General features: G+C 50.3%; 1 protein-coding gene across 2 annotated transcripts in view; it reads right to left on the bottom strand.

The window, feature by feature from the left end:
• Positions 1-1,931: 1,931 nt before the first annotated feature.
• Positions 1,932-25,608, bottom strand: part of KLHL18 (kelch like family member 18) — a 51,536-nt gene continuing 27,859 nt past the window's right edge. Inside the window, exons 4-10 of one of the 2 annotated variants that reach the window (XM_040246845.1) lie at positions 21,424-21,622; positions 18,589-18,749; positions 17,246-17,382; positions 15,499-15,721; positions 10,165-10,269; positions 8,293-8,404; positions 1,932-7,579 (exon numbers count right to left, since the gene is read on the bottom strand). In XM_040246845.1, the coding sequence (XP_040102779.1) occupies positions 7,193-7,579; positions 8,293-8,404; positions 10,165-10,269; positions 15,499-15,721; positions 17,246-17,382; positions 18,589-18,749; positions 21,424-21,622 (1,324 nt within the window). In that variant the 3' untranslated portion in view covers positions 1,932-7,192. Of the gene's footprint in view, positions 7,580-8,292; positions 8,405-10,164; positions 10,270-15,498; positions 15,737-17,245; positions 17,383-18,588; positions 18,750-21,423; positions 21,623-25,608 lie in introns of both variants that reach the window. The other variant, XM_040246844.1, reaches the window with a different exon arrangement.

Genomic DNA, 25,608 nt, shown 5'->3' with positions numbered 1-25,608 from the left:
AAAAACTCCTTTAAAAAATATCAGCAAGCCATTCAGCAACATATAAGGGATTATACACCATGACTGAGTGGGATTTATTCCAGGAATTCAAGGTTGCATCAGTATCTTGAAAATCAATTAATGTTATATACCATATTAACAGCTGAAAGGACAGAAAAAGCTGATAGGTGCAGGAAAAGCGTCTGATGAAATCTAATACCTATTCATGACAAAACCTCAACTAAGTAAGAATAAAATGCAATTTCCTTAACTTGAAAAAGGTCACTGATGAAAACTCCACAGCTTAATATATTCACTGGTGAAGGACTATGTTTTCCTACGTAAGACTGAGAACAAGGCAACCATGTCTATTTGTGCCATTTATATACCACACTGTATGGCAGGTTCTTTTCTTTTTTTTTTTTTTTTTTTGAGCCAGAGCACGCAGCTTGTGAGATCTATTCCCCAACCAGGATTGAACCCAGGCCATGGCAGTGAGAGCTCTGAGTCCTAACTATGAGGTTACCAGGGAACTCTCTATACTGGAGGTTCTAGCCAGTGCAACAAAGCAGGAAAAAATTAAAGGCATCTGTATTGGAAAGATAAAACTATCTTTATTCACAGATGGAATATTATATGTGTAGAAAATCCCAACGAATACACGTATGTGAAAAATTTTTTTAAAGATAAAGACTTTAAAGGGAATTTCCTGGTAGTGTAGTAATTAGCAGATCCCTGGTGGTCCAGTGATTAGGATTTGGGGCTTTCACTGCCACGGCTCAGGTTCAATCCCTGGTTGGGGAACATCCTTCAAGCTGTGCAGCACAGCCAAAAAAGAAAGAAAGAATAACTAATGAATGAGTTTGGCAGTGTCACAAGATACAAGATCAATATACAAAAAACCAATGGTACTTCTATATACTAGCAAAAAAACACCTCCCCATATAAAATTAAGTCAGTGTAGTTCCATCCACACAGCATAAAAAACAAAAGCAGTTAGGATCAATTTAACAGAAGAAAGTGCAACATCAAAAATGAGAAAATATTGCTGGGAGAAATCAAGGAAGATCTAAACAAATGACAAACATTCCATGTTCATGGACTGGAAGACTTTGCATTGTCAGGATGCTAATTCTCTCCAAATTGATCTATGCATTCAACACAGCATCTATTAAAAACCCAGGAAGCTTTTTGTAGAAACTGACAAGCTGATCTATAAAAGCTAATCAGAATGCAAAGTACCTAAAATATTCAAAAGGATTTTTTAAAAGAACAAAGCTGGAGGACTTACATTATCTATTTTTAAGACTTACTTTAAAGCTGGAAAGCTCAGTACTATACTATTGGCTCATGGACAGGCATATAGATCAGTGGAACAGAACTGAGAGTCTAGAAATAAACCCTTATATTTATGGTTAACTGATTTCAACAAAGGTACCAAAGCAATTCAATGGAGGAAGAGATAGCCTTTGCAACAAATGTGCTAGGACAAATGGATACACACACACACAGACAGACACAAAATGAATTTTAAAGTTAACTTGAATGGATTCTACACCTACACAAGAGCTAAAATTATAAAACCTCTACAAGAATTTCTTCATGACCTTGAGTTAGGCAAAACTCTTAAGATATGACACCAAAAAGTACAATCCATAAAAGAATTTCTAAAACTAAACTTAATCAAAATTAAAAACTTCTACAACACTATTAGGATATTATTCTTCAATACTATTAAGAAAATGAAAAGATGAGCTATAGGCTGGGAGAAAATATTTGCAAATCATTTATCAGATAAAGGATTTGTATCTAGAATATGTAAAGAATTCAACTCAATAAGACATATGACCCAGCTTACCGGGGTAAGTTTTCAGTAGATATTTTATTACAGATACACAAATAACTAACAAGAACATGAAAAGATGCTCAAAAACCATTAGCCATTAGAGAAATACAAATGGTCAGTTTCTTACGAGGTTAAACGTAAGCTTACCGTATGTATGATCCAGCAATTCTGCTCCTAACAGTCTACCTGAGGAATGAAAATGTATGAGAACAAAAACTTGTACATCATAGCAGTACTGTTGATAGAAGCCCCACACTGGAAACAAATTAAACATTCATCAATTGGTGAAAAAAAAAGTGGATAAACAAAATGTGGTATATGCTTACAGTGGAATACTATTCACAGGAACAATAAAATAAAAAGAACAAACTACCAATACCTTCTATGCCATCAATGAATCTCAAAAACAATATTCCAAGGAAAGAAGCCAGACACAAAAGACCACATATTGTATGATCCCATTTATATGAAACATCTAGAACAAGGAAATCCATAGAAACAGAAAGCAAAATAGTGGTTGTCCAAGGATGAGGGTGAGAATGGGGACTAACTGCCTATGAGCACGAGGAAACTTTATGGAGTGGTGAAAATATCCTAACACGGGGCAGCGGCAATGGTGGCACAACTCTGCACATTTACTATTGAACTGCACACTTAGAATGAGTGAATAAATTATACCTCAATAAAATTATTTTTAAAAACCCAGTGATGCAAAACAAAGGGAAACTAGGAAGCATGATTAGGTGAACTTTGGATCTGCATATATCTGACTGCCCTCAAGTTCTTCAAGAAAATAATGGTTGTCTCTTTTATGTGTCTGGCGCTGGCACACAATAGGGGTGACTCAAGGAGCTCACCATCTCGTGGGTGAGACAAGCACACAGGCACTGCCCAGCTGGGGTTCCGTCAGAAACAAGCGTGGAGGAGACGTGCTAGGCTGACCAGAGAGGCCAGACCACAGCAGCCTTCTCTGCCCCCGCTAGGTGGTTTGCATTTTTACCCTGAACAGCAAACCTAGAAAAAGAGAGTTAAACAGGGAACCGAGCTCCACTAGAGAAAAACATTTTGTGTCATCACTTGAGATGAAATCGGGAACAGTAAGCCTGGGAGATAATTGGTGAGAACCGTGAGATTCCCCTGCCATTTTTCGGTTGGGTAAAACTATGTTATTGTGAGCAGCAGTAAAAACCAGTGCCGCTGGTCTCTGGGGTGAAGAGGAGTGGGCTCTGTTGCTAGTTGTGAAGGCAGAGGAGTTCAGTGAACAACAGGGAAACGGAAAGTCAAGCAGATGAGCCAAGCTAGAGCTCCTCGGGCTACCCTGTGCTCCTAGGTTCTTCGGTTCTGAGCAAAGTGGTGTAGGTTACATGGAAAGGGCTGTTAGCACATCACAGGCATTTGGCCTTTCTCCCACAGCTAAACTGGTTTCCTGTTTCGACACAAAGGTACCTGTTTCCATAATCCAAACATGGTTTCTTCTCTCTCCCTCGCTGCCCAGCCTGCTTCTCAAAGGCCTGTCACGGTGCTGGGCAGCAGACCTCCACGCTGCGGGCTTGCAGGATCAGCTGCTCCAGAGGACAAAGACACTGCTCCCCTCAGCTGAACTGGACAGTGAGCGTGGAGATCTGGCCTCGGTTCTTGACAATACTATTGGTTAGTTGATGAAATCGGGTCAGTTGCTCAGACCTTTTGAGATAATTTCTTTATGCTAAAATGAGCCACGTTACCTGGTAGTAACGGGCACAAGGGCCTGAGCATGGAGGTTACTTACTGAGATGACCAAGAGAGAATCAACAGTGCTGGTAGGGTGTATGTGGGAGTGACATACCCTTCCAAAAACGTAATTGTCATCCGAGAGTGTAACCATTACCCACTGGATGACACTAGCCAACAGCTGACTTTAGGAAGAGTGTGAATGCAGTTTCCTAAGGTCCACTGCCACAGTAACCAGTGTGCAGTCTCAGGAAGACAGATGTGGAACGTGGCTCCATCCGGGGAAGTGGAAACTACACACAGGGGCCTGCTTCTCACACAGGGATGAGCCTATGAACCACAGTGGAGACTTCCCTGCATAAGGACCTGAGCTGTACTCCAGTCCGAGGGAACCAGTCTCTGGGAAGGGGGTCAATCTGTAGTTTAAAACCCTTCCAGTGACTTCTACATGCACCAAAGCTAAGTACCTCTGGCTTGGAGTATAAAAAAATAGAGCTGGGTGTTTTGGTTCCAGGCAGTCACAGGCCAGTCACATTCTGCTGAGGAACTCTTGTGGAGTTTTATGGCAGGGAGTAAAGAAAAGGGGGGCGATCCAAGAAAGGGGTGGTCTGGACAGGAGCAAGCATGCAACACGTTCATGAAGTTTTTTGCGTATTTTTTCATTGGAACCCATTCTTATAAAATACGCATACGTCTCTTTGAAAACTACATCTGCCATCCAGTTAGGCTTTTTTCTTATTTTCACAGAAACATTTTCACTTTGTTCAATATTTTTTCACTGAATTACAATAAAAATATGATTTACCTCTAATTAAAAGAAACAAATAAATCAGGGAAGGGCAAGAAGGTATTAGGAGTGTACTCTTTATTTCTCTTTGGTTTCTTAACACAAAAGACATGCATTCTATAAATAAAAGGAATGAAGATTTTCTGGGAAACAATAAATTGGGGGGACGGAGAGTCAGAATTCCTACCTACTCACATCTCTGTGGCCAAGTCAAAAGGCTGGTCTTCAGCTCCCATCCTGGCTTTGCTCTCAGATGAAACCCAGAAGAGAAGGCTCCTTGTGTTATTACCTAAGGGGAAATACCCAAGGACGGCTGATGCCACGGCCCTCTGCTCAGAGCTGGGCTGGATCCCAAGGCTCACTGTTCAGTGTCTTTCCACAGTATCTCTGGGTGATGCTGTCTCATGGTTTTCCTGGAAAGGCTCCAACACCAAAGGGTCAGACCAGCCACCTATGAAAAGTTATGACCATCGGACTGAGGAACCTACTGTGGAGAGCGTGAAATGATGTCGGCTCGCTTGTGCTCAGAGCCCAAGTCAAAGCACCACCTTACTTGGAAACACTGAGCCCAGGTGTGGCAGTGTGACTTCTGCGCCAGGAGGTGGGAGTGGGTATAGGAAGGCCACCACAAGAGTGGCAGATCATGGGAAACTGAGCTCTCAACCCCGATGGCAAAATCTGGGTCAGCATCCTAAGGACCTGGCGAGGCCCACTTGCTGATTCTTAACACATTCACAGCTCAGGCTTGTCAGTGCTGTTGCAAATTCACAAAAGGAAGGGGCTTATAAGAAGATGTGCATTGGAAACTCCTTTCTTAACAGGAAACACAGACCCCACCCTCCTTCCAAGTCTACCTCGAGAGGCAGACAGACAGGGAGTGAGATATGCTGGAGCTCCGCCGTGAGCTTGGGCTTAAACTGGATCAGACTGTTAAGTCTTTTAAAATAAAAACATTTTCGGGCGCTTTTAGCAGAGGCCCAGCTCCACCTAAGTGGCAGGTGTCAAAGGTACTTCCTCTGGAAATATGGCGATTGCACACACTGGTAAGCCTCCTGGTCCCAGGGTAGGAGAGATGTCTCAGAATGCCACTTCCTGCCTTTCTGAAGGGCTTCCAGGACACCCGGGCAGAGGCGGCGATGGGCAGGAGACCAACCAAGAAGAGACTGGGACCCTGAGACCCAATCTCGCATTGGAAATGTATCCTCTCTTAAGTCTCTACTGGAAGAACTTTAGGAAAACCTAATTTTGGCAGCAGCAGTTGAGGAACAGCTCCCCTGCCCAGCACACTGGTCACAGAAGTGTCCTCCCATCGGTTTCCCGCTGTGCAACGTCAAGGTCCTATCCAGGGAGGGTGAAGGAGGAGCATGGAGTCTCTTCAAGAGGTTGTTTGCTAAGATCATAGGAAGAAATATAAAATCTGTTCTTTGCAGCAGCAAGAGATTCTTTCGGCTTTTACTTCTTTGGGTCGTAAAGCCGGCTTTGCGAGAGTGTAAAGGTCCACCTTGCTGGTTGGTCTGCCAAGGGCTGGAGGAGAGGCCAGACCCCTGGAGTTGGCGAGTGGATGGGGGAGCAGCGGACTGGCGGGGGAGAGGAGGCGGCTGGACCAACCCAGCCCCGGGGCTGGTGGAAGGACCAAGTCCCTGGTTAGGTTCTCGAGGTACAAATGGTCGATGTGCCTCAGAAGCGTCAGGATGAGGAAAACTATCCGAGAAGGACAGGTGGGCAAATGAGCATCTGGTCAAGGAAGGGAGGAACGCGAGTGGCAGCAGGAGGGGACCACCGGGGCACGCGGAGCCGCCGGCGACAAGCTGGGAGCTCCCACCTAGAAGGGCGGCGGTAACAGCCAACTCGCTAAGCCTACAATTAAAAAAGTCCTCTGACAGTGGGTGTGGAGACAAACCCCGTGAGCACCGTGCTACAGGACTGGGTGAGAGTGTACTGGTTCCAGACACGCAGGAGGCTCAGAGGGAATCCCGCGTGCCCTGCGAGGCCTCGGGACCCTGGGATCCGAAGAATGTGGGAGCGGATACCACCCTTTTCATGGCGGGTGGAGGTTTTCCATTTAAACACGTAACTGCCTTTAGTGTCTTTTATGTTTTCTTCTTGCAAAAAAAAAAAGCTCACTTGAAAAAAAGTATTTTTCCTCTAGTTTCTTTCAAGTGTTGCTTTAACTTTCCTTCAGTTTCCTTCAAGTATCTTTTTTTTTTCTTCTCCCTCCTTAGTTTCTCTCGAATAAGATGAAAAAGACCTTGTGGCAATCCCAAAATTAGACACAGGAAAAGCTTCTGTTCTCCCTGCTTGCTCAGCAATGTAGATAAGAATCCTTGGGGCCCTTGGATGGAAGGAGGCGCAGGGGCCCGTGTGCAGCTGGCCCTGCCATGCTGCAGGCTCAAAGTGAGGACCTCTGGCCTGTGTTCCCTCTCCCCCGGCCACATCCAGCAGTTTCCAGCGGCCTCGGCCACTGCAGCTGCCCCATTGCAAACTGGCCACGATACAGCTGGTGCGTGGTGGGCGAGGACTGTCAAGATGGAAAGCCCTTGGCAGAGGGGCGGCCCACGGAGCTGCGGCAGCTGGGAGGTGGGCTTGGATGGAGCCCGCGGATGTGTGGACCAGCTGAGCTGCCCTGTCACCGGCGGCGGGACCCACAGGGGCTCTGTCCCCCGCTGTGTATCTTGATCACCCAGGCCTGAAGATCACAAGGGCTGCACAGCCAAGGAGGACTTAAGCACCTGAAACCCTGGACCTCCGGCGAGCTCACGTTTCACCTTGTCGTCTGGTCCAGCACCTCTCCCCAGGGGGACGGTCCCAGGAAGGGAGTGCTGCCCGTGTTTGTACCAGATCCCTGCCCCACCACGGCCCACCCCTGCGCCTTAGATGGTGAGCAGAGGGATGCAGCCCACACCGACCCCGCCCTCGTGACAGGCCATGGGGGCCATGAACGTCCAGCGGTCCGTGTCTGGGTCGTACATCTCCACCGAGCTCAGGTTGGACTGTCCGTCATAGCCCCCCACGGCGTAGAGCCGCCCGCAGCTGGCCACGAGCGAGACCCGGCTCCGGCGCGTGAGCATGGGCACGATCAGGCACCACTGGTCCGCCACCGAGCTGTACACCTCGGCGATGCTGAGGAAGCCCGAGCCGTCGTAGCCCCCGCACACGAACATCTTGCTGCCCAGGGAGGCGGCCCCGTGGCGGCAGCGCCTGTTGAGCATGCTGGCCGCCGGGTGCCACGTGGCCGTGTGCTGGTTATAATGCTCCACCTGCAGTGGGGAGAGGCGCGGTCAGGCACCGGCTCGGCCGCCGGCGGCCCGGCTGCCCTCAGTGCCCAGGGGGAGGCTGGGGGGGCGAGGAGCTCTGCTGGGCTGGGCCCTGGCCCCGAGGCCCACGTTCCTCAGCTGTACACCTGCTTGTGAGATGACAGGGAGACGTCCTGGCCTCACCAGCTCTGTCTACACCCACAGAAAGAAACCGAGGAGCTGCCCGTGATGCGCTCACTCTGTGTAGTGACAGAGCAGCGGGAGTGTGGGGTCTCCCGAGATCCCCAATGTGTGCTCCCCCTGCAGCCCTGACGGACGGTGGAATGACCACTCAGTGGCTCTGGAGCTCTTTTTAAAATAAATGCAATTTCAAGTCAAGTGGCCAGAAGAACGCAACTATCTGCACATTCCCACTCTGTCTATAATTGCACCTCCTCTGGGCGGGAACTTCAGCAGGGCTCAGGCGCTGTTCGCTGAGGAGATGACCAGGGTGGGGTGAGAGTGCTAAGGCCACACTCTAACCCTCTCTGTGCACACGGGTTCCCACGCTCTAAGGCGTCATTTTAGAGCACGTGGCAGATGGCCTGAGGCCCCAAGGTGACACTTTCCCTAGCAGTGGCCAGGCTGAGCCTTTTTCCAAAGAACGTCCTTTCAAAATAACTCTTGCAGGTAAAGGGAGTGTAGGTGCCCTTAGCCCAGAAGGAGCCCAGACTCACACTGCTGAAGATCTGCAGACCGTCGTGGCCGCCCGACACATAGATCCTGCCCTCAAAGACTGTAACCCCCGCGGCACTGCGGTTCGAGCTCATCGGGGTCACCACTGTCCACCTTCAGGAAAGAGGCAAAGGAGAAAAGGAGCCATGAGATCTGGGGGTCCTGCCCTCCCAAGACGGCAGAGGAGGGTCTGGAGGAGCTCTGCTGTGTTCTGTCCCACCCTGGACAATCCCCCCAATTCTCACGGCCTCCTCCACCACCTCTGCTCAGGTCACCCTGGCTGCCGCCTTTCGCTTAAGCTTCAGGCCCATGCACTCAAAGTCAGGACGCCCAAGCAAGGCCTCTCTGACAGATCTGCTTCTCCCTAATGCCTCTGGTCTTGTGAACAGGACCACCAGCCATCTCGCTGCTGGATTTATAGTTTGGGAACTTTTTAGGCCACTTCTCTATCATCGACATTCTGTGGCCACATATCTCTGCTGGTTCACCTCCTGGTCATTGCCTGTCCCCATTGCACTACCGTTGCGCTGGCTGTGGCCTCTTGTGGGACCACTGCAACTGCCTGCTTTGGGGGGGCCTGGCTTTCAGATCATTCCCATCCCACCTGGGCACAGAATGTCCTCTGATGACTATTTCCTCTACGGCAGGCTCCAAGTTCCTTAATGTGCTTCTTTGCCACTGGGTCCTCATCTCCTTTCCAGATGTACCTTCTGCCACGTGCCACCCACACCTGCTCCTCAACCTCACACAGCAGCTCTTTCTTATCTGCAAGCCTCTCTCCCTGCTGTCTCCTCTCCTGGGATGTGAGTTTCCCCTCAGAAGGTATCTCTGCAACCTGACTCTGCCCCCTCAGCCGTGGGAAGATGGAAACCCTCCCCAATCTGTACCCAAGAGCTCCAGACACAGGCCCCCAAAGGGGGGCCATCGCTGTGTGCAGTGGCCCCGGCAGACGAGGTGCTGCTTAAGCATCTTAGACATCCCGCTCACTGCCTGACACTTAACAGGTTGGTTAAGTGCGTGGAATAAAAGCTTAAATGCTCTGTGATGGATCCAATGTGTTTATACTGTAGGATTCAAATACTGAATACAAGCAGATTTAAATACTGAAATGAAAATCTTGGGCTAACCTTGCTGGTGTTTTTCAAAGAGTTTTCCGCAAAATGAGACCACAGGATGGTGACAGATACAGTGAAATTAAAGAGGCTTCTCTACTGCAGAATTTTTCAGTCTTTTAAAACGTTAATATATGTTATGGGAAGACGAGGCCTCTGGTGGTACAGACATCAATGTTTCCCAAGCTTCTTTAACCATTTAATGCGTAACTTTTTTCCCCTCAAAATCATATATTACCCATTTTGGAAAGTGCTAGTCATCTATTTCCCATGCCCTTTCACCTGCATTTCCATTAAAATGAGTTGATTTATTTAAGTGGTACAGAGCAGTAACAAATGTTTCCAAGTACCTATGCAGACTATTTGTTTTTAAAATTTATTTAATCATTCATTCATTTAATCAAAGGTTATTAAATACCTATTACATGCAAGGAAGTACAGGTGCTAGACTTTCCTCGTGGCTCAGACAGTAAGAAACTGCCTGGATTCTTTACTGAATGCAGGAGACCAGGGTTTGATCCCTGGGTTGGGAAGATATCCTGGAGAAGGGAACAATCCACTCCAGTATTCTTGCCTGGAGAATTTCATGGACAGAGGAGCCTGGAGGGCTATAGTCTAGTCAGACACAACCGAACAACTAACATACACCACAGGGGCTGAGCAGGAGAAATCTTCCGTAACCTCGAGAAGCGTGAGTAAAGCACTTCTGATCTTCATACTGTCTAGGGAGCTCCAGTGCCCCAGGGGAGCTGGGCCCCTTACCTGTCTGTCTCAGGTGAGTAGGTCTCCACAGAGCTGAGAGAAGAGCTGCCATCGTAGCCGCCACAGACGTAGATCTGTCCGTCCAGGACGACCGTCCCCATGGCACTGAAACAGACACAGCTGTCACCCCGAGGGTGCTAGACCTCCCAAGGCGACCTCTCACGTACAGAGAAGTAAGCCGAGCCCCCAGCTACCTTCTTCTAGAACAGACCTAAATCCCAGGTGTGTGCCTAAGCAACGGCGTAAAATGGAAACGGAACTGCCCTGGGGTTCCTCTTGCCTCCTGCCCTTCCTGCCCGGGGTGCCTCCTCCACCTTCTCTTCAGCCCTTGATACACTCTTCTGCCCTGCCGTGCTCAGGGTCGGATTCACCTTTAAGGCCCGGGTCAAATTCCTCCCTCTGCTCCTCCAGAAGCCATCCTGGATCCCCCAGCAAAAATGAGTCCCTCCCGACCCCGCCCTCCCAGCGCAGCTCCTTTCTCACAGCTGTCAGTCACCCATTTGTCCAGCACACCAGGCCCTCACCAGGCACACCGCCCGGGCACCGGGTCTAGAGAGCCGAGTGAGCCAAACGCCCTGCCCAGAGGGCTACCAGACATCGACCCGCCACTTCTTCACAAGTGGGGACCTCCTGGAAGACGGGGGTCCTCACAGTGAGACCCTGACACTGCTGAGTGTGGTGCTTTGTAAGGAACAAGCCCTCAACATATGGGTGACTGTGAATTCCCCACACAATTCACTATAAGGTATGCAGACATCTTTTTGTTACATACATGGCCCTGCATGTCCCCTAACTTGTCTGAGGGGTCAGGCAACAGCTCCTGTTTATTTCACACCCACTGCACACAGCAGGTGCTCTCTACTTGCTATTTCGCACCCTCAGCACATCCCAAGGGAGGCATCACCATCACCCCTGCAGAGATGGGCAGCTGTGGCTTGAGGAGGCCAGGCGATCTTCTCAGGGCTGCCCAGAGGGCCTGCCTCGGATTTCAATGCCACAAGCCTGTCTCCCACACTGTTCATGGTGCCAAGCTCTCCTAATACCAAAGAACCAGGGATCTGGTGTAATCATACAGACTTCTAGTCTACACAAAGCCTCATGGAAAATGAAACATGAGTGCCAAGCTGCCCGACTCACTGTGTTCAGACCTGACGCTGAAGAAGATTAAAAGCGAATCTTGGTGTCTAACAAACAGTAAGATAAAGGACGCCAGACTTTTACAGCCCTCTTTCTAATGTACACAGCGAATCACAGTGGTCCACACGACATCCCTGAGTCAGCCTGGAAGAGGACGAGGACTTGCCCGAGGAGAGGGCTGTGGGAAGGCCACAAACTCACTAGACATGTTACTGTCCTTCTAGAAGTAGACAAAAGTAACAACTGTGGGATTCAACAAAAATGTGAGAAGGATTGAGAGGTGCCACCAAACCATGTGAGATCACCTTTCAATGAAATCCAGTGTGAAGAGATAAGGGGGACTACCGCACAACTGCACTCATCTCACACGCTAGCAAGGCAACGCTCACAATTCTCCAAGCCAGGCTTCAGCAGTACGTGAACTGTGAACTGACAGGTGTTCAAGGTGGATTTAGAAAAGACAGAGGAACCAGAGACCAAATTGCCAACATCTGTTGGATCATAGAAAAAGCAAGAAAATTCCAGAAAAACATCTACTTCTACTTTATTAATTATGCCAAAGCTTTGGACTGTGTAGATCACAACAAACTGTGGAAAATTCTTCAAGACATGGGAATACCAGACCACCTGACCTGCCTCCTGAGAAATCTGAATGTGGGTCAAGAAGCAACAGTTAGAACTGGACATGGAACAACAGACTGGTGCCAAATTGGGAAAGGAGTATGTCAAGGCTGTATATTGTCACCCTTATTAAACTTATATGCAGAGTACCTCATGTGAAATGCTGGGCTGGATGAAGCACAAGCTGGAATCAAGATTGCCTCAGATATGCAGATGATACCACCCTTAAGGCAGAAAGCAAAGAAGAACTGAAGAGCCTCTTGATAAAAGTCAAAGAGGAGAGTGAAAAAGCTTGCTTAAAACTCGACATTCAAAAAACTGAGATCATGGCATCTGGTCCCATCACTTCTTGGACAATAGATGGGGAAACAATGGAAACAGTGACAGACTATTTTTCTGGGCTCCAAAATCACTGCAGATGGTGACTGCAGCCATGAAATTAAAAGACGCTTGCTCCTTGGAAGAAAAGGTATGACCAACCTCACTTCAGTCGCTCAATCGTGTCCAACTCTTTGAGACCCCGTGAGCTGCAGCACACCAGACCTCCCTGTCCATCACCAACTCCCGGAGTCTACCCAAACTCATGCCCATTGAGTCAGTGACGCCATCCAACCATCTTATCCTCTGTTGTCCCCTTCTCCTCCTGCCCTCAATTTTTCCCAGCATCAGAGTCTTTTCAAATGAGTCAGCTCTTCGCATCAGATGGCCAAAGTATTGGAGTTTCAGCTTTAGCATTAGTCCTTCCAATGAAGGACTGATTTCTTTTAGAACTAACTGGTTGGATCTCCTTGCAGTCCAAGGGACTCTCAAGAGTCTTCTCTAACACTATAGTTCAAAAGCATCAATTCTTTGGCGCTCAGCTTTCTTTATAGTCCAACTCTCACATTCATACATGACCACTGGAAAAATCATAACCTTGACCAGACGGACCTTTGTTGGCAAACTAATGTCTCTGCTTTTTAATATGCTGTCTAGGTTAGTCATAACTTTCCTTCCACAGAGTGTCTTTTAATTGCATGGCTGCAATCACCATCTGCAGTGATTCTGGAGCCCCCAAAATAAAGTCTCCCACTGTTTCCCCATCTATTTACCATGAAGTGATGGGACCAGATGCCATGATCTTAGTTTTCTGAAAGTTGAGCTTTAAGCCAACTTTTTCACTCTTCTCTTTCACTTTCATCAAGAGGCTCTTTAGTTCTTCTTCACTTTCTGCCATAAGGGCGGTGTCATCTGCATATCTGAGGTTGTTAATATGACCAACTTAGACAGCATATTAAAAGCAGAGACATTACTTTGCTGAGAAAGGTCCATTTAGTCAGAGCTATGGTTTTTCCAGTAGTCATGTATGGATGTGAGAGTTGGACTATAAAGAGAGTTGAGTGCCGAAGAATTGATGCTTTTGAACTGTGGTGTTGGAGAAGATTCTTGAGAGTCCCTTGGACTGCAAGGAGACCCAACCAGTCCATCCTAAAGGAGATCAGTCCTGGGTGTTCATTGGAAGGACTGATGCTGAAGCTGAAACTCCAATACTTTGGCCACCTGATGTGAAGAACTGACTCATTTGAAAAGACCCTGATGCTGAGAAAGATTGAAGGTGGGAGGAGAAGGGGGAGACAGGTTGAGATGGTTGGATGGCATCAGCGACTTGATGGACATGAGTTTGAGCAAGCTCTGGGAGCTGGTGATGGACAGGGAGGCCTGGCGTGCTGCAGTCCATGGGGTCACAAAGAGTTGGACATGACTGAGCAACTGAACTGAAATGACCGTTGTGGACTGGAACAGTCACGGGAGAGGGCTCTGGGCAAGCAGCCTGCAGGACTAGAGGAGGGCAGGGAATGACAGTAGAAAGGAGGCTGTCACCAGCCAGCAGGAGAGAAGGCATGTGGTTCATCAGGGGAGAAGTGACCACGCACATTTTAAGGCAGTCTGTCACTTTAGGGGGATGCAATGGAGCTGGGCCTGTGCGCCTAATAACCACAGTGAGGGAAGGCGCCACCCGGCGGGCTCCTCCCAGACAGCACTCCAGACCTTGTGACGTCGCAGCTAGCAAGCAGCCCAGAGCAGACACACAGTGAAGAACAACTCATGGCCGTTAAAGCGAAAGAGGCCCTCCTGAAGGCGGATATTGAGCAGTGAGCCACCTGAGGCCACAGGAAGCTGCCAAGGACCGAAGGAGCCAGAAGGGGAAGCCCCGAGGCAGAGGCAGGAGGAGAAGGAACCACGAGAGGGGAGAGCTTTTCTACATATGTTTTCTTCCAACAACGAAGCTCTTTGGCCTTTCGTGAATCTCACCAATACAAAGGCAGGTTCCTCCCTGCTCGAGGTCACACACAAACACGGCTGAACGCGGACCACGTGTATCACGGCTGTGACTCTTCCATGTGGCAAAGGACTTCCACGCTGAAACATGACTCCTCTTCCTCACACACACAGTGACTGGCATCTCTATCTCTCTTTTTTTCAAATGAGCTTACGAGGACAAAACCCAAATCACGGCCAGACAGAGGGGTCTATGAGGTAAATACTCAGGCCACAGAATTACAAAAGCAGACAAGGCCCTTAAAGGGCGGCTGGTCCAGAGGTGTTCAAAAATAGTATCATTTTAACTTTTTCCTCCCGAAGTCGGGCATATGTCCAGGAGGCGCAATACGTAAAAGAAATCAACGCAGAACTGTTCTGGTTAAACGAACAGGGTGCCTTGGACGGCTGACTGCTCTATTAAAGTCTCGGAAGAGAAACAGCAGCGTGTCCTGTGACACCACTGATGTGTGCCACCGCCCCGAGGGCAGGAGAACAGGCAAGTCTGTCCAGGTACACCCTCGTGCTCCAAAGCTCCCGCCGTCCAACCAGGACAGTCCACACACAACTGACGTAAGGAAGGACATCGCCAGTCACTGCAGCACGAAGCAGGATAACCGGAGGCTCTGTGTGGATGTCCTCTCATCTCTCGTCTTACTCAGGAAACGTGGGCAGGAAGAGACAAGTGGCTGGAAGGCGTTAGGAGACACAAGCTCCGTCCACCTCACAGCCAGCTGTGTGCTCAAGCCTGGGGACTGTGTGGAGCCCCCAGGTAAAGAGCACTGCTGCACTCCACAAAGCCCCTGCCAGTGAAAGCATGTGGGGCGGGGATCCTGGGGGTAGAGAGAGCATAGAGAAGAATTCCCTCCGACTGCCTCGTGTGACTGATGAAGTTAAATCCTCCTTACTTTTCAGCTTTCAAACTGTGGTCCCGGCACCTCTTCGCCGAAACCTTCCTGACGTTCCAGCCCAGCTTCTCTCCCTCCTCGCGTCTTCCATAATAAAAACTTTCAGTCCTTATCTGGCACTTAAGTTACAGTACAACGTCCACACGCCCCTGTGTCACCTTCCCAGGTTCCTCCAAGGACCAGGCAGGGGTTTACTACAAGCAGACGGGGGTGCTGGCTCCCAGGAGGTATGGGCAGCGGCTGCAGGGATCCCCAGGCCGAGGCTTGTGTTTGTTTCCCTTCGTGTCCTGCTGATCTAGGATGGTGCCCCCATCCTAGACCACGGGCTCCCGAAGAGTGACCCAGGACGTGCAGCCCGCTCCTGGAATACCTTCTCTTGCTGTTCATGCTCCTCACTCGCGTCCACGTGTCCGTCTCCGGGTTGTAGACCTCCACTGTGCTCAGCCGCAGCTGGCCGTCGTACCCGCCGATGGCGTAGAGGAGCCCGTTCACCACGGCCACGCCGACGCGGCTGCGGGCTGTGCTCATGGGATGGCACTTCTCCCAGCGGTTGGCGACGGGGTCGAACACTTCCACCACATTCAGGGAGTCACCTGCATAAAAATTTGCTACTCAAATTAAAACAAATGAGACCGCTCGTTTAGATCACGGCTGCTGGGCAATGATTACATGGCATGTTCGACTTGATCTTATCAGCTCTTCCCACAAAATCACTCAAGGCTGGAGGGCCCCCTGAGGAACTGGAGCCGGGGATAACCTCAAACCTAATTCTTTAAGGGAAATCAGAAGCAGACTGGAGGCAGTTGTTTCCTTTCTAGACAGGGCGCTTTTAAGTGGCAAGGCGGTTCTTCACCTGCTGAAAGGCAAAGGTGGAGGCAAATGGGGTCCGCCATTTCCCCGACCTGGGCGGCATGCCACAGAGCAGGCCGTGGCTCCAGTGCGACTGCCGCTGCCTAGCGGGGTGCCCTGGGCAAGCTGCTTGGCATCCCCATCTTCTGTTCTCACACGTAAGATCATTTCCAGGGCAGAGTTCCCACGAGGATTAAAGGATAGAACACCTAGCAGAGTTCTAGACTATACCACGTGCTCAACAAATAGTAATCACAGCAGCAGGAGTAACTCCAACCCCGCCATTTCTGCTGTTGTTTTTTGTTTTTTTTTTTAAAGATCAAATAAAATAACCCCCTCCCTGTTTTATTCTGCTTTGGGACACTCAGCACCTGCCATGCTCTACGTTCACTAGTTGAGGACTTACCTTTTCCAGGTCATACGGTTAACGAGCAGCAGAGGCCACGACCCATCTCCCCACGAAGTTTCAATCAAAAGCAAAACTGCCCAGGACTGCCCACCAGCTCCCCACCTCCCATCGGCCTGGCTGACTCTGAAGAGGCCAGGCCGTCACATCCTAGGTGACAACTCCCTGTGCCTCTGCACTGCAAGGACTCAGCAGTCTCCACTGCCCTCTGCTAGAGTACTCCCGCCCGACAGTGACGCCTGGGGTGGGCAGGAGGGGGCACCGGCTCCAGGGAGCGCTCCTGAGAGCCTGACTGTTTGACACAAGAGCTGCCAAGAACACGAGGACTATAAGGCACGTGTATTTCTCTAGAGGTTAAGAGTTGAAGAGTGAGAAGGATTGACAGTGCAGACCCTGTGCACTTGGAGACTCTTCCTTCTTACGGTGACATGCTCAGAGTCTAAGCCCAGAGGGCCACACGACCCGACGTGATTAGCCTGGTAACAGAATTGGGCCTCTGATTATATCCCATCCAGAGCTGAGTAAATCCCATAGCTGATGGGATATTAGAGAATGAGTGCAGGCCCAGGAGCCAGGCCCTTGCTCAGCCCAAAGAACTTGTGTGAACACAGATCAAGTTCTCTGAGCCTCAATTTCCTCACTGCGAAGGCAGGGGGCCAGGCCTGCGGGACTTCTAAAGACCTTTTGTGCTCTGATATTCTGTTTCAAGAGTATTAATATCTGACATGCCCTAACAGCAGAGCGATGATATAAAATCAAGAGGCACCAGGGGGAGGAAGCAAGGGAGCCAGGCTAGCTTGTTGGGTGCTTCTTCAACCACGGCGGCCAAGACAGGGCTCTATGAAGGGGAGCTGCAAGATACCTGCTGAGTTGAGGCCCCCCACAGCATAGATGAGCCCGGCGATGGACGTGCAGCAGCGAGGCCGAGTTCTGAAAGCTGGCAGGTGGGGCCGGCGCTCCGGCATGAGGTGATAGTCCTTTGCTTCATCTACCAGGTCCCTGGAATAAAGTGCAAGAATCCAGGACAGGAAGGACTCTCTCCTCGTGGCCCACATTTTCAGGTCCCACCCACAACTGCAGGGGAAGCCTAGGAGGAAGGTTTGGTCTCAAAGAACACAGATGTGTCCAGGGCAAACTAAACACAGCCACTGAGACCTGCTCGACACCAGAGGGGCAGGACAAGTAGAGCCCACCTCTGCTAGCTAAATAGAAGAAAAGCAGTCTTCTGTAAACTAGCTGGCCTTGGGGAGGCTCAACAAGCTGCCTGCATCCTGTTGCCACTCAGACCCAGCTCCTCCTTTTCGTTCCTGTAACTCACACCCTGCGATGAACCATCTCACCTGGACTGAGGCGGCAGAAGCCAATTGCTCCTGAGAGACCCCCTGCCTCCAGGCCAGCCTCCACCCTGCCGTCCAGGTTGGTTTTCTAATTAAGACCCTTCCGTAACTACCCACTGCCTACAGAACCAAGCTCAAACTCCCCAACAGCACCCTTGAGACCGCTCATCTCAGGGGCTTAGCTGCCTCCAGCCACACCTCCAGCCCGATCTGACACACACCTTCACACTGCTTGCCCCCCACCGCTGACTTCCTCCTGAGCCAGCTGCGACTGTGACGAGCAAGCGGAAGGAAGACGCAGACGCTCCTCTGCTGCTCTACTTTATGACCTCCTCCCCCGTGGCTGGCGTCTCCTGAGCTGTTTTGGTGGCTCTGCCGCATCACAGTCTCTTTGGTTTACTCTGGGTACCATTTCTCCCTGCTCCTAAATGTGCCCCCCTCCCCCAGCCCACCCAGCACTGCAGCTGGACAAACCCACCCGAGGCCAGCACACTGACTAATGTTTACGGAGGAGGATGAGGAGCCCCAGGAAGTCACCACTAAGTCAGCTGCTGGTGAGAACAGGGTCAGGGCACGCAGTATAGATGTCTGTAGGCTCATAAACAGCTTGATGGATGGAGATGCTAGAAAATCCTCAGATAACTTAGGGGAGGAAGACCCTTCTGCCTTGATGCTTCCACGGGGCACATTTCTCTGCTCACCGTGACAGACTTGGACCCTTCTAGGTTCTAGGCAGAAGGCAGATCAACCTGTGTGCCACAAATTCAGAATGACCACTCCAAATGCTTCTTCCTCTGAATGAAGCGGCCAGGTTCTCTTCCCCGCCAGACCCTGGGCAGCATCTGTGTGCAGGCCCACCTCTGCTCACCTGCACTTGTGGCAGCAACGCACCAGGTCATCCTGCTGCACGCGGTCCGACAGGAACTGGGGCCGGCAGAGGGGCAGGCGGATATTGGAAAGCAGCTCGGGCAGGCAGGGGCCCCTCTGATCCCGGTCGTACCTGACCCAGGCCAGCACGGCCTCGAAGACCTGCCACGACAGAGAGGGGAGCGCTGGTGGCAACCAGTCCATCCAGAGCCTGCACCCCGGTACCTCCTAATCTCAAACCTTCCGCTCCTTGGGCCCACCCATCTTTCCTCCGGCTTGTCTCCTGAATCCACTGCTTTCTCTCCATGTACCCAGCTACCCCATCTGGTCCAGTCTCTTGAGGGGCAAGCTGAGGCTACTGGAACACCATCCTCGCTTTCATTATGACTTCCTAATGAAAACCTGCCCAAGGTTCCTTCTTCCTCTCTCCTGTAACAAAGCGCTGTCGACCTTAATTCCCGCAGCTCCTGCATCCTCTTCTCTGGGCAGGCCGGCTGTCCCCTTCACCTAGAATGCCCGCATCTCTTCCTTTCCATGTAAACGCATTCCCATTTCTTTAAGGCCTGGATTCAGAACCAGGTTCTCCAAGGAGCCTTCCCCAGGGGCTCCAGCCACAAGGATCTCTCCCTCTGAAGCCCAAAGGCCCTTGAAGAATGTATCACAGTAGATGCGAGCTGCCCTGGGCCATATTAACTAGCAGATGAACCAGGGACAGGGCCCCTTGCTCCTGGGATGGGGTGTATTCCTCTAAATCTCAGGGTCCATGTTGCTGAGCTCAGGCTTTGCTTCTCTAATGGTCACTAACATGCAGGGGAAAAGACTCTTCGGACTTTAAGGAAAGGAGCTGAGCTGGGACTAACATCTCTGCCGAGTGTCTGATGGAGCCTGGGGCTCCTCTGGCCAAGGTACAGCTTCATGACACCCCAGGACCCGTGACCAGCTGAGCAGGGTCCTTGCTGCCATGGTGCTCCGGGTGTCTGTAGTGCCGGGTCCAAATATACCTCCCTGCCACCCTGCGGCTGATGTCCTTCACTGCCCAGCCCTCAGTGCCCTCCAACTCACTGTCCTCTTAAGACAACCTGCACCACACTTTTGTTCAACAGAAAGGATGACCTTCACTCCTCTCTGGCTATTAAAACCGTATGCTTTCATTTAAGCTTTTCTTTTGTCATTAATTAGGCTGCGTGGGATCTTAGTTGCAGCATGCAAACTCTTAGTTGCGGCCTGTGGTACCGGTTCCCTATGGTGCCGGCTCAGGGATCAAACCTGGGCTGTCTGCACTGACGGTGTGAAGCCTTAGCCACTGATCCACCAGGGAAGCCCCTCATTTAAGCTTTTCCTGACCACTCTAAGATGTTGTCTTTATCCTGAGAGGACCCTATAATCACCCACACCTCGCTTGGCCAGTACCTTCCATGATTTTCAGTGTACTAGCACCTGACCTGGAGAAGGCGATGGCACCCCACTCCAGTACTCCTGCCTGGAAAATCCCACGGACGGAAGAGCCTGGTGGGCTGCAGTCCATGGGGTCACGAAGAGTCGGACACGGCTGAGCGACTTCCCTTTCACTTTTCACTTTCATGCATTGAAGAAGGAAATGGCAACCCACTCCAGTGTTCTTACCTGGAGAATCCCAGGGATGGGGCAGCCTGGGGCTGCCGTCTCGTCTCTGGGGTTGCACAGAGTCGGACACGACTGAAGCGACTTAGCAGCAGCAGCAGCACCTGACCACTGCCTCCAATCCTTCCAGCTCAGCAACCAGCTCTACCTTGCCTTGCGCATGGCTCTCCCTCACCCACACCTCCCTCTCAGGTCCCCCTCCAGCCATTTCCTCAGCTCTCTCACCTACACGGGTTCCATGGGTTATCATCCCCATGTTAGTCTCCTATTTCTCTTAGTCACACTTACCTGGAAAAAACATGAGTACCCTGATGAAGCCCAGCTCTTTAAATGCAACCCACTCTCTACCCTGTACCAGTACATACAGCTGCCAGACAACACACAACAGGGCTGACCAGCTTATGTTACATTTGCGACTGCAGATCTCACCTGGCCCTGCCTCCTATCCAGCCCTCTCCAAGTCCCAAGCTGCGTCCATTTACTCTCCCCTCTTTCCTCGATGCCTAGCTCGTACCTTTTCATCTCTCCTCAGATGTCTAACATTCTTCCCTCACCCTCGCTCTCAGTTGAGAGCACAGGAACAAACCAGAAGACAATGTGAGCAGACTCTCTCAGCAGTGCCCTTCCTGCCGTGCTGGGCATGGGCTCTCCTTTCCGCTGTGGACATAAGGGGCCTGAGCTCCTCTCAGACACTCTCCCTGTACCCTACACTCTGTCTATTCTCATTTACCCCAGGAAAACAATCTCCCCTTTCTCCTATATTTCCAATCCTTCCCTCTTCTGGAATATTCCCATCAACAGTCCAATTGTACTGTAATTTCTCTCATCTTAAAACAATCAAGACCTTCTTGACTTCATATCCCCCTAGCCACTGCCCCCATCTCTACTCGCCTTTAGAGTAAGAGTCTTTCAAGAAGTTATCTGTGGTCATTTCTCATTTCATGGAAACATTACTTCTAACAGTAGATTTTGGAAAATAACCCGAACATCGAAGAATAAGGACCACGCAGTTGATAAAATCAGCTGAGTATTATTTAGATCCTAAAATGCGTGGGAAAGAGGTTCTCATGAAACATGCAGATGGTATCATAAAGTGAACCCATAAGCAGCAACGGGGCACCCACACTATGAACTGCACTGTGTTCTGGTTTACTTTTTTCCAAAGATGAGAAAGAACAGCAGCCCCCGTGTCACCTGCAGACTCTGCTCTACAGACCTGCTCCTCCGATTTCACGTTCAGTTCATCCCGAGACACCAGCTCGAGCACGTCCTCCAGGGGCAGGGCCAGGAACTCCTCTGACATGGACACCTCCACAAAGTGCTGGTGGATGAAGCTGTTGGCCGCGTCGTACAGCAGGGCGCACATCATGGTCTCGGCAAACTGGCGCACGCCCAGGCAGTTTTTGGGGTGAAGCCTTTTGGCATAAGAGAAGGTGAGAAGAAGAAAGTTAAGAGGAGGAACATGACCTTGCATCATTCTCGAGTTGGTTCTGGGCGGAGCTACAGAATGGGGAAAAAAACACAAGCTTGGCCTTCAGCTTTGTTGGAAACTCCCTGGTGACATCGGCCGAGCCTCTCTGGGACTCCACTTGTTAAAGGTATAAAACTGAGGCAGATTCTCCTCAAAGACATCTGCCTCTTGGGCCTCCAGTGTCACCAGGGTGGAGGCAGCTCTATGGGAAGCCCTGAGAAGCAGCTTTCGGGAGAGAAGAATGGAGCACATTCTGGGAAACCGTGCTTTCCTTCGGGCATTGACAATCTTGGTTGAAGGTCCACTTCTGGGCACCGGGAAGGCCCTGAAGTTGTAGAATGCGAGTTTAAATCACATGGAGAGATGAGTTCTCTTACATCAGGACCCTTCCACGTTTTTTCTCTTTTTCTTTTTAATTTTTTTTTTATAAACAGAAAGAGGCTCTCTGAGCCTGACTGCTCAGACAACAGTGACATGCATTATTTATGTGGTGCCAGGCCTTCCATACACATTCTTTAGGATCTCTTTTTTTTTTTTTTTTTTAATTATTTATTTGGCTGGGCCAGGTCTTAGTTGCAGCATGAGGTTCTTTTTCAGTTGCAGCACGTGGAATCTAGTTCCCCAACCAGGGATCGAAACTGGGCTCCCTGCATTGGGAGCACAGTCTTAGCCACTGGACCATTAGGGAAGTCCCTCTCTAGGATCTTTTAAACAACACCCCGAAATAACAGTAATTGCACTCATTTTTAGGTGGAAAACTGAGGCTCAGAGAAACAAAGAAATGTGCTCACAGTCTCTCTACAAGCAAGTGGGGATGCTGAGACTGAACGTTCCCAAAGCCCTAAGGCAGACGTGTGCTCATCAGAGCCAGGGAAACCCGGGGTCAGTTCTGGCCCTGCCACCCTGGGCGACTTGGGGGGATTCCTTAGGCTCCTCAAGTGTCAGTAGTAACCTCACCTAGAAAAAGGTGATGACAACAGCTACCCACCTCCTGGGGCTGTGGCCACGACTAGGCAGGAATGTAGGAAATGCACTCAGCATGGCGTCTGGTATGAAGTCGGCGGCGGGTTTAATTTCTAGTACTTTCTAGCATGCTTGTTTTTCTTACTATTATTGCATCTGAGAAAATTCCCAGTGAGCTCAATGTGGTTCCGAAATCTTGATGGTACCAGCAGACCCTGAGGGACAACGCTTTTCTTATTTTGATTTTGTGACTGATAGTCTTGTGGTGGGAGATGGTAAATATTACATTAAAAACTGCCCAGGTTGACCTTTCCTTGTGAGAATGCCTTCCCTCCTCTCCGACCCCTATTGATTTAAGGGTTACAGTAAGCTATACTTACCAACCAATATTCAACACTGCCCCCCAGCAGCAGACCCGTCAGGGACTGAGAAGGCAGAGCGTCTCGGGAGCCTGGTTTATGACTAGACTAAATTCTATATAGTTGTTTTTTGTTCCAGCCTGAGATGGCTCTATCCATTGCTTTGCAAAGCTAAGTGTAGTTTCAAAGGCCAAGGAAACATGAGCACGGAGCATCCCTGGGCAAGCAGCATGGCCAGGGGGGAACACAGGGCTCAGGGTCAGAGTGTCAGCTCAGTCATCTGTCAAATATCATTAGCCTTTCTCAGGATGAGACCTACTCAAAGCACCTCATACCATTTGGCAGATGAGATACGAAGAGAGACCCCCTACCCCACTCCAGCCTCTATAAGCACATGCTCACTCAACTCCACTGCTCTGACATCAAGAAGAGAGTTCAAATGCCATGGATGGGGAGCTGGTAGAGTCCACAGACATGGGAAAGGACAATGCACACTGCTGCCCGGGACACATGTCCAACCCCTCCCTCTGGTTAGGATTCTTACATCTCTCCTTTGACTGTCTTTGACTGGCTTGCCGTGATACTGAGTACAAAACACACCTTCCACTGAAGTGGGTTTTCACATCTAAGAGGATGGGATGTGGGGAGCCTGTCTGAAAGCCAACTGGTGGGGAAGGAGGAGGGAGAGCTGTACAGGACAGGGGGCCACTCAGAAGGAGGAGGGAGACAAGAGGGACAGTAACCCACAGGGCCGACAGAGGCCCACATCTGTCAAGAGCCGCTTCCCAGCCTCCTTCCGGGCTGACACTGCTCGACCAGGATAAGATGCAATGCTTTGTTGGAGGCAGGAATTGGCGACTTGAATTGAATAAGTTACTGGTTTGGTTCATGAGTGCATCTGATGTTCCGATCCAGTTCTGGGAGATTTTGGAAAATACCCACTTCTAATGTCCACCTAAAAACAGGGAGGTCCATTCATCTGAAGGCTGGAAAAGGGGCCAAGAGAAAAAAATCAACCCCAATCTCATGGGGAAAAATATATCAGCAGACTGCAGACCTCACAGGCAGAGTGGCCTCAGGAACTACTGCTCTAAGAACTCTGATGGCTTCATACCTTCCCTGTGCTGTCAAGCCCTGGCCTTTCCACTACCACTCAGGATGGCTTCCCTCAAGTCTTTAGTAATCAGACCTTGAAAGTGAAGGGCCCACGTACTTGTCATCAAGGGGGCAGCTGGGAGACTCCATCACACTCTGCAGTCAGCCTCAGGGAGAATCACCCCCCAGAAACTCAGGCAGTGATGGTAGCCATTGAAAAAGAAAGGAGGCCAAGCCTCTGGGGCCTGTGGCAGGGAATAATAAACAGGAATAAGGTGTGAGCTTAGGCTTCAGAAGGGGGCTCCCAGTGCTGAACAGAAAAATGTCAAGGATGGACTCAAAACATCAGGCTTTGTGTTTAAGCAGCTTTTCCTGAGATGTCATTATTGGTGTATGTAAAAACTGCACTGGTCTGAAAATCTTTTCAGTGACACTGTAATAGAGCCTGGATCCAGTGTTGACAGCGAGGATCTCAAAGGCCACTAGGTGGCGCTCTTGTCCCCTCGTGAGAACGGCCAACTTTCCTCCCTTCCAGAGGGCCTTAGTCAATCTCCAGGTTCTGTGGGAATATAGGGATGTCCAGTCTGTCTCCTTAAGCTCACACGTGAGTAGGACAGACAGTGAGTGCCCCACGGCCTGCCACACTCAGCCTGACCCAGAAGGCATCTTAGGGCAGGTCAAGTCAGGCTTTGGAGCTGCACTCACAACATGGTCTCCAGCTACAAAACTCAAACAGGACCACCTACCCCCCAGGGAAACCAGCAAAGGGTGCCCCTGCATGTTAGCACTGTTGCCACAGTTGCTGAGTCCAGTGGCACACACAGCAGTGCTCACTGATGCCCCTGAGCACCATGTGGCAGGACATGGATAGCAGTGGGGGTCCACAGAGCTGTTAAGTGATTTGGGCTAAGGAGCAGAAACGGGAGAGGGAGAGGGGCTCTCAGACAGGATGAGGTTCAGGAGGGCAGGTGTGAGGCGAGAGGAATGCTGGTCTTGAGACCAGGGGCCCTGTGATTAGGGGAGCTCAGCTGGAGCCAGGCCCTGGAGAGACCACAGACAGAGGAGCGCTGTGGGGTGCTGCTCTGGTTTGTCTCTGCCTGTGTGTGGCCCAGCACTAACCCTCAGCCCTGAGCCTCCAGTGTTCAGAGTCAGCTTTTACTTTGTGACTAAGATCTCTGCCTCTTGAGGGGGAGGAAGAGCCTTTTTATCTTCTCAAGTCCTCAAAAGGTCAAGGCCAAGCGCTGGACATAAGTAGGGCCATAATGCATGGCCCTTACCCTAAAAGCATACAATGATTGTTCCCAGGGGATTAAAGGTTAAAGGGGACAGAGAATTCTAGGAGGTGAAGTTTGGGAGGGGTCTTTCAGAGCAGAAGGAAAAAGGAAGGCTAAGAAATTCAAGCAAGGGAAGGATCCACACAAAGACGGAGACAGCTGTGGAACAGTTAGGCAATGCTGACCAAATCTGGAGGTGGCTGGTCAGACTGGAGGGAGAGGACCAGGAGAGGACGTAC

This window comes from Oryx dammah, unplaced genomic scaffold (genome assembly GCF_014754425.2).
Source record: "Oryx dammah isolate SB20612 unplaced genomic scaffold, SCBI_Odam_1.1 HiC_scaffold_9, whole genome shotgun sequence".
Lineage (NCBI taxonomy): Eukaryota > Metazoa > Chordata > Mammalia > Artiodactyla > Bovidae > Oryx > Oryx dammah.
The sequence above is the reverse complement of the archived record's forward strand: the minus strand, read 5'-3'. Positions and strand labels throughout refer to the sequence as shown.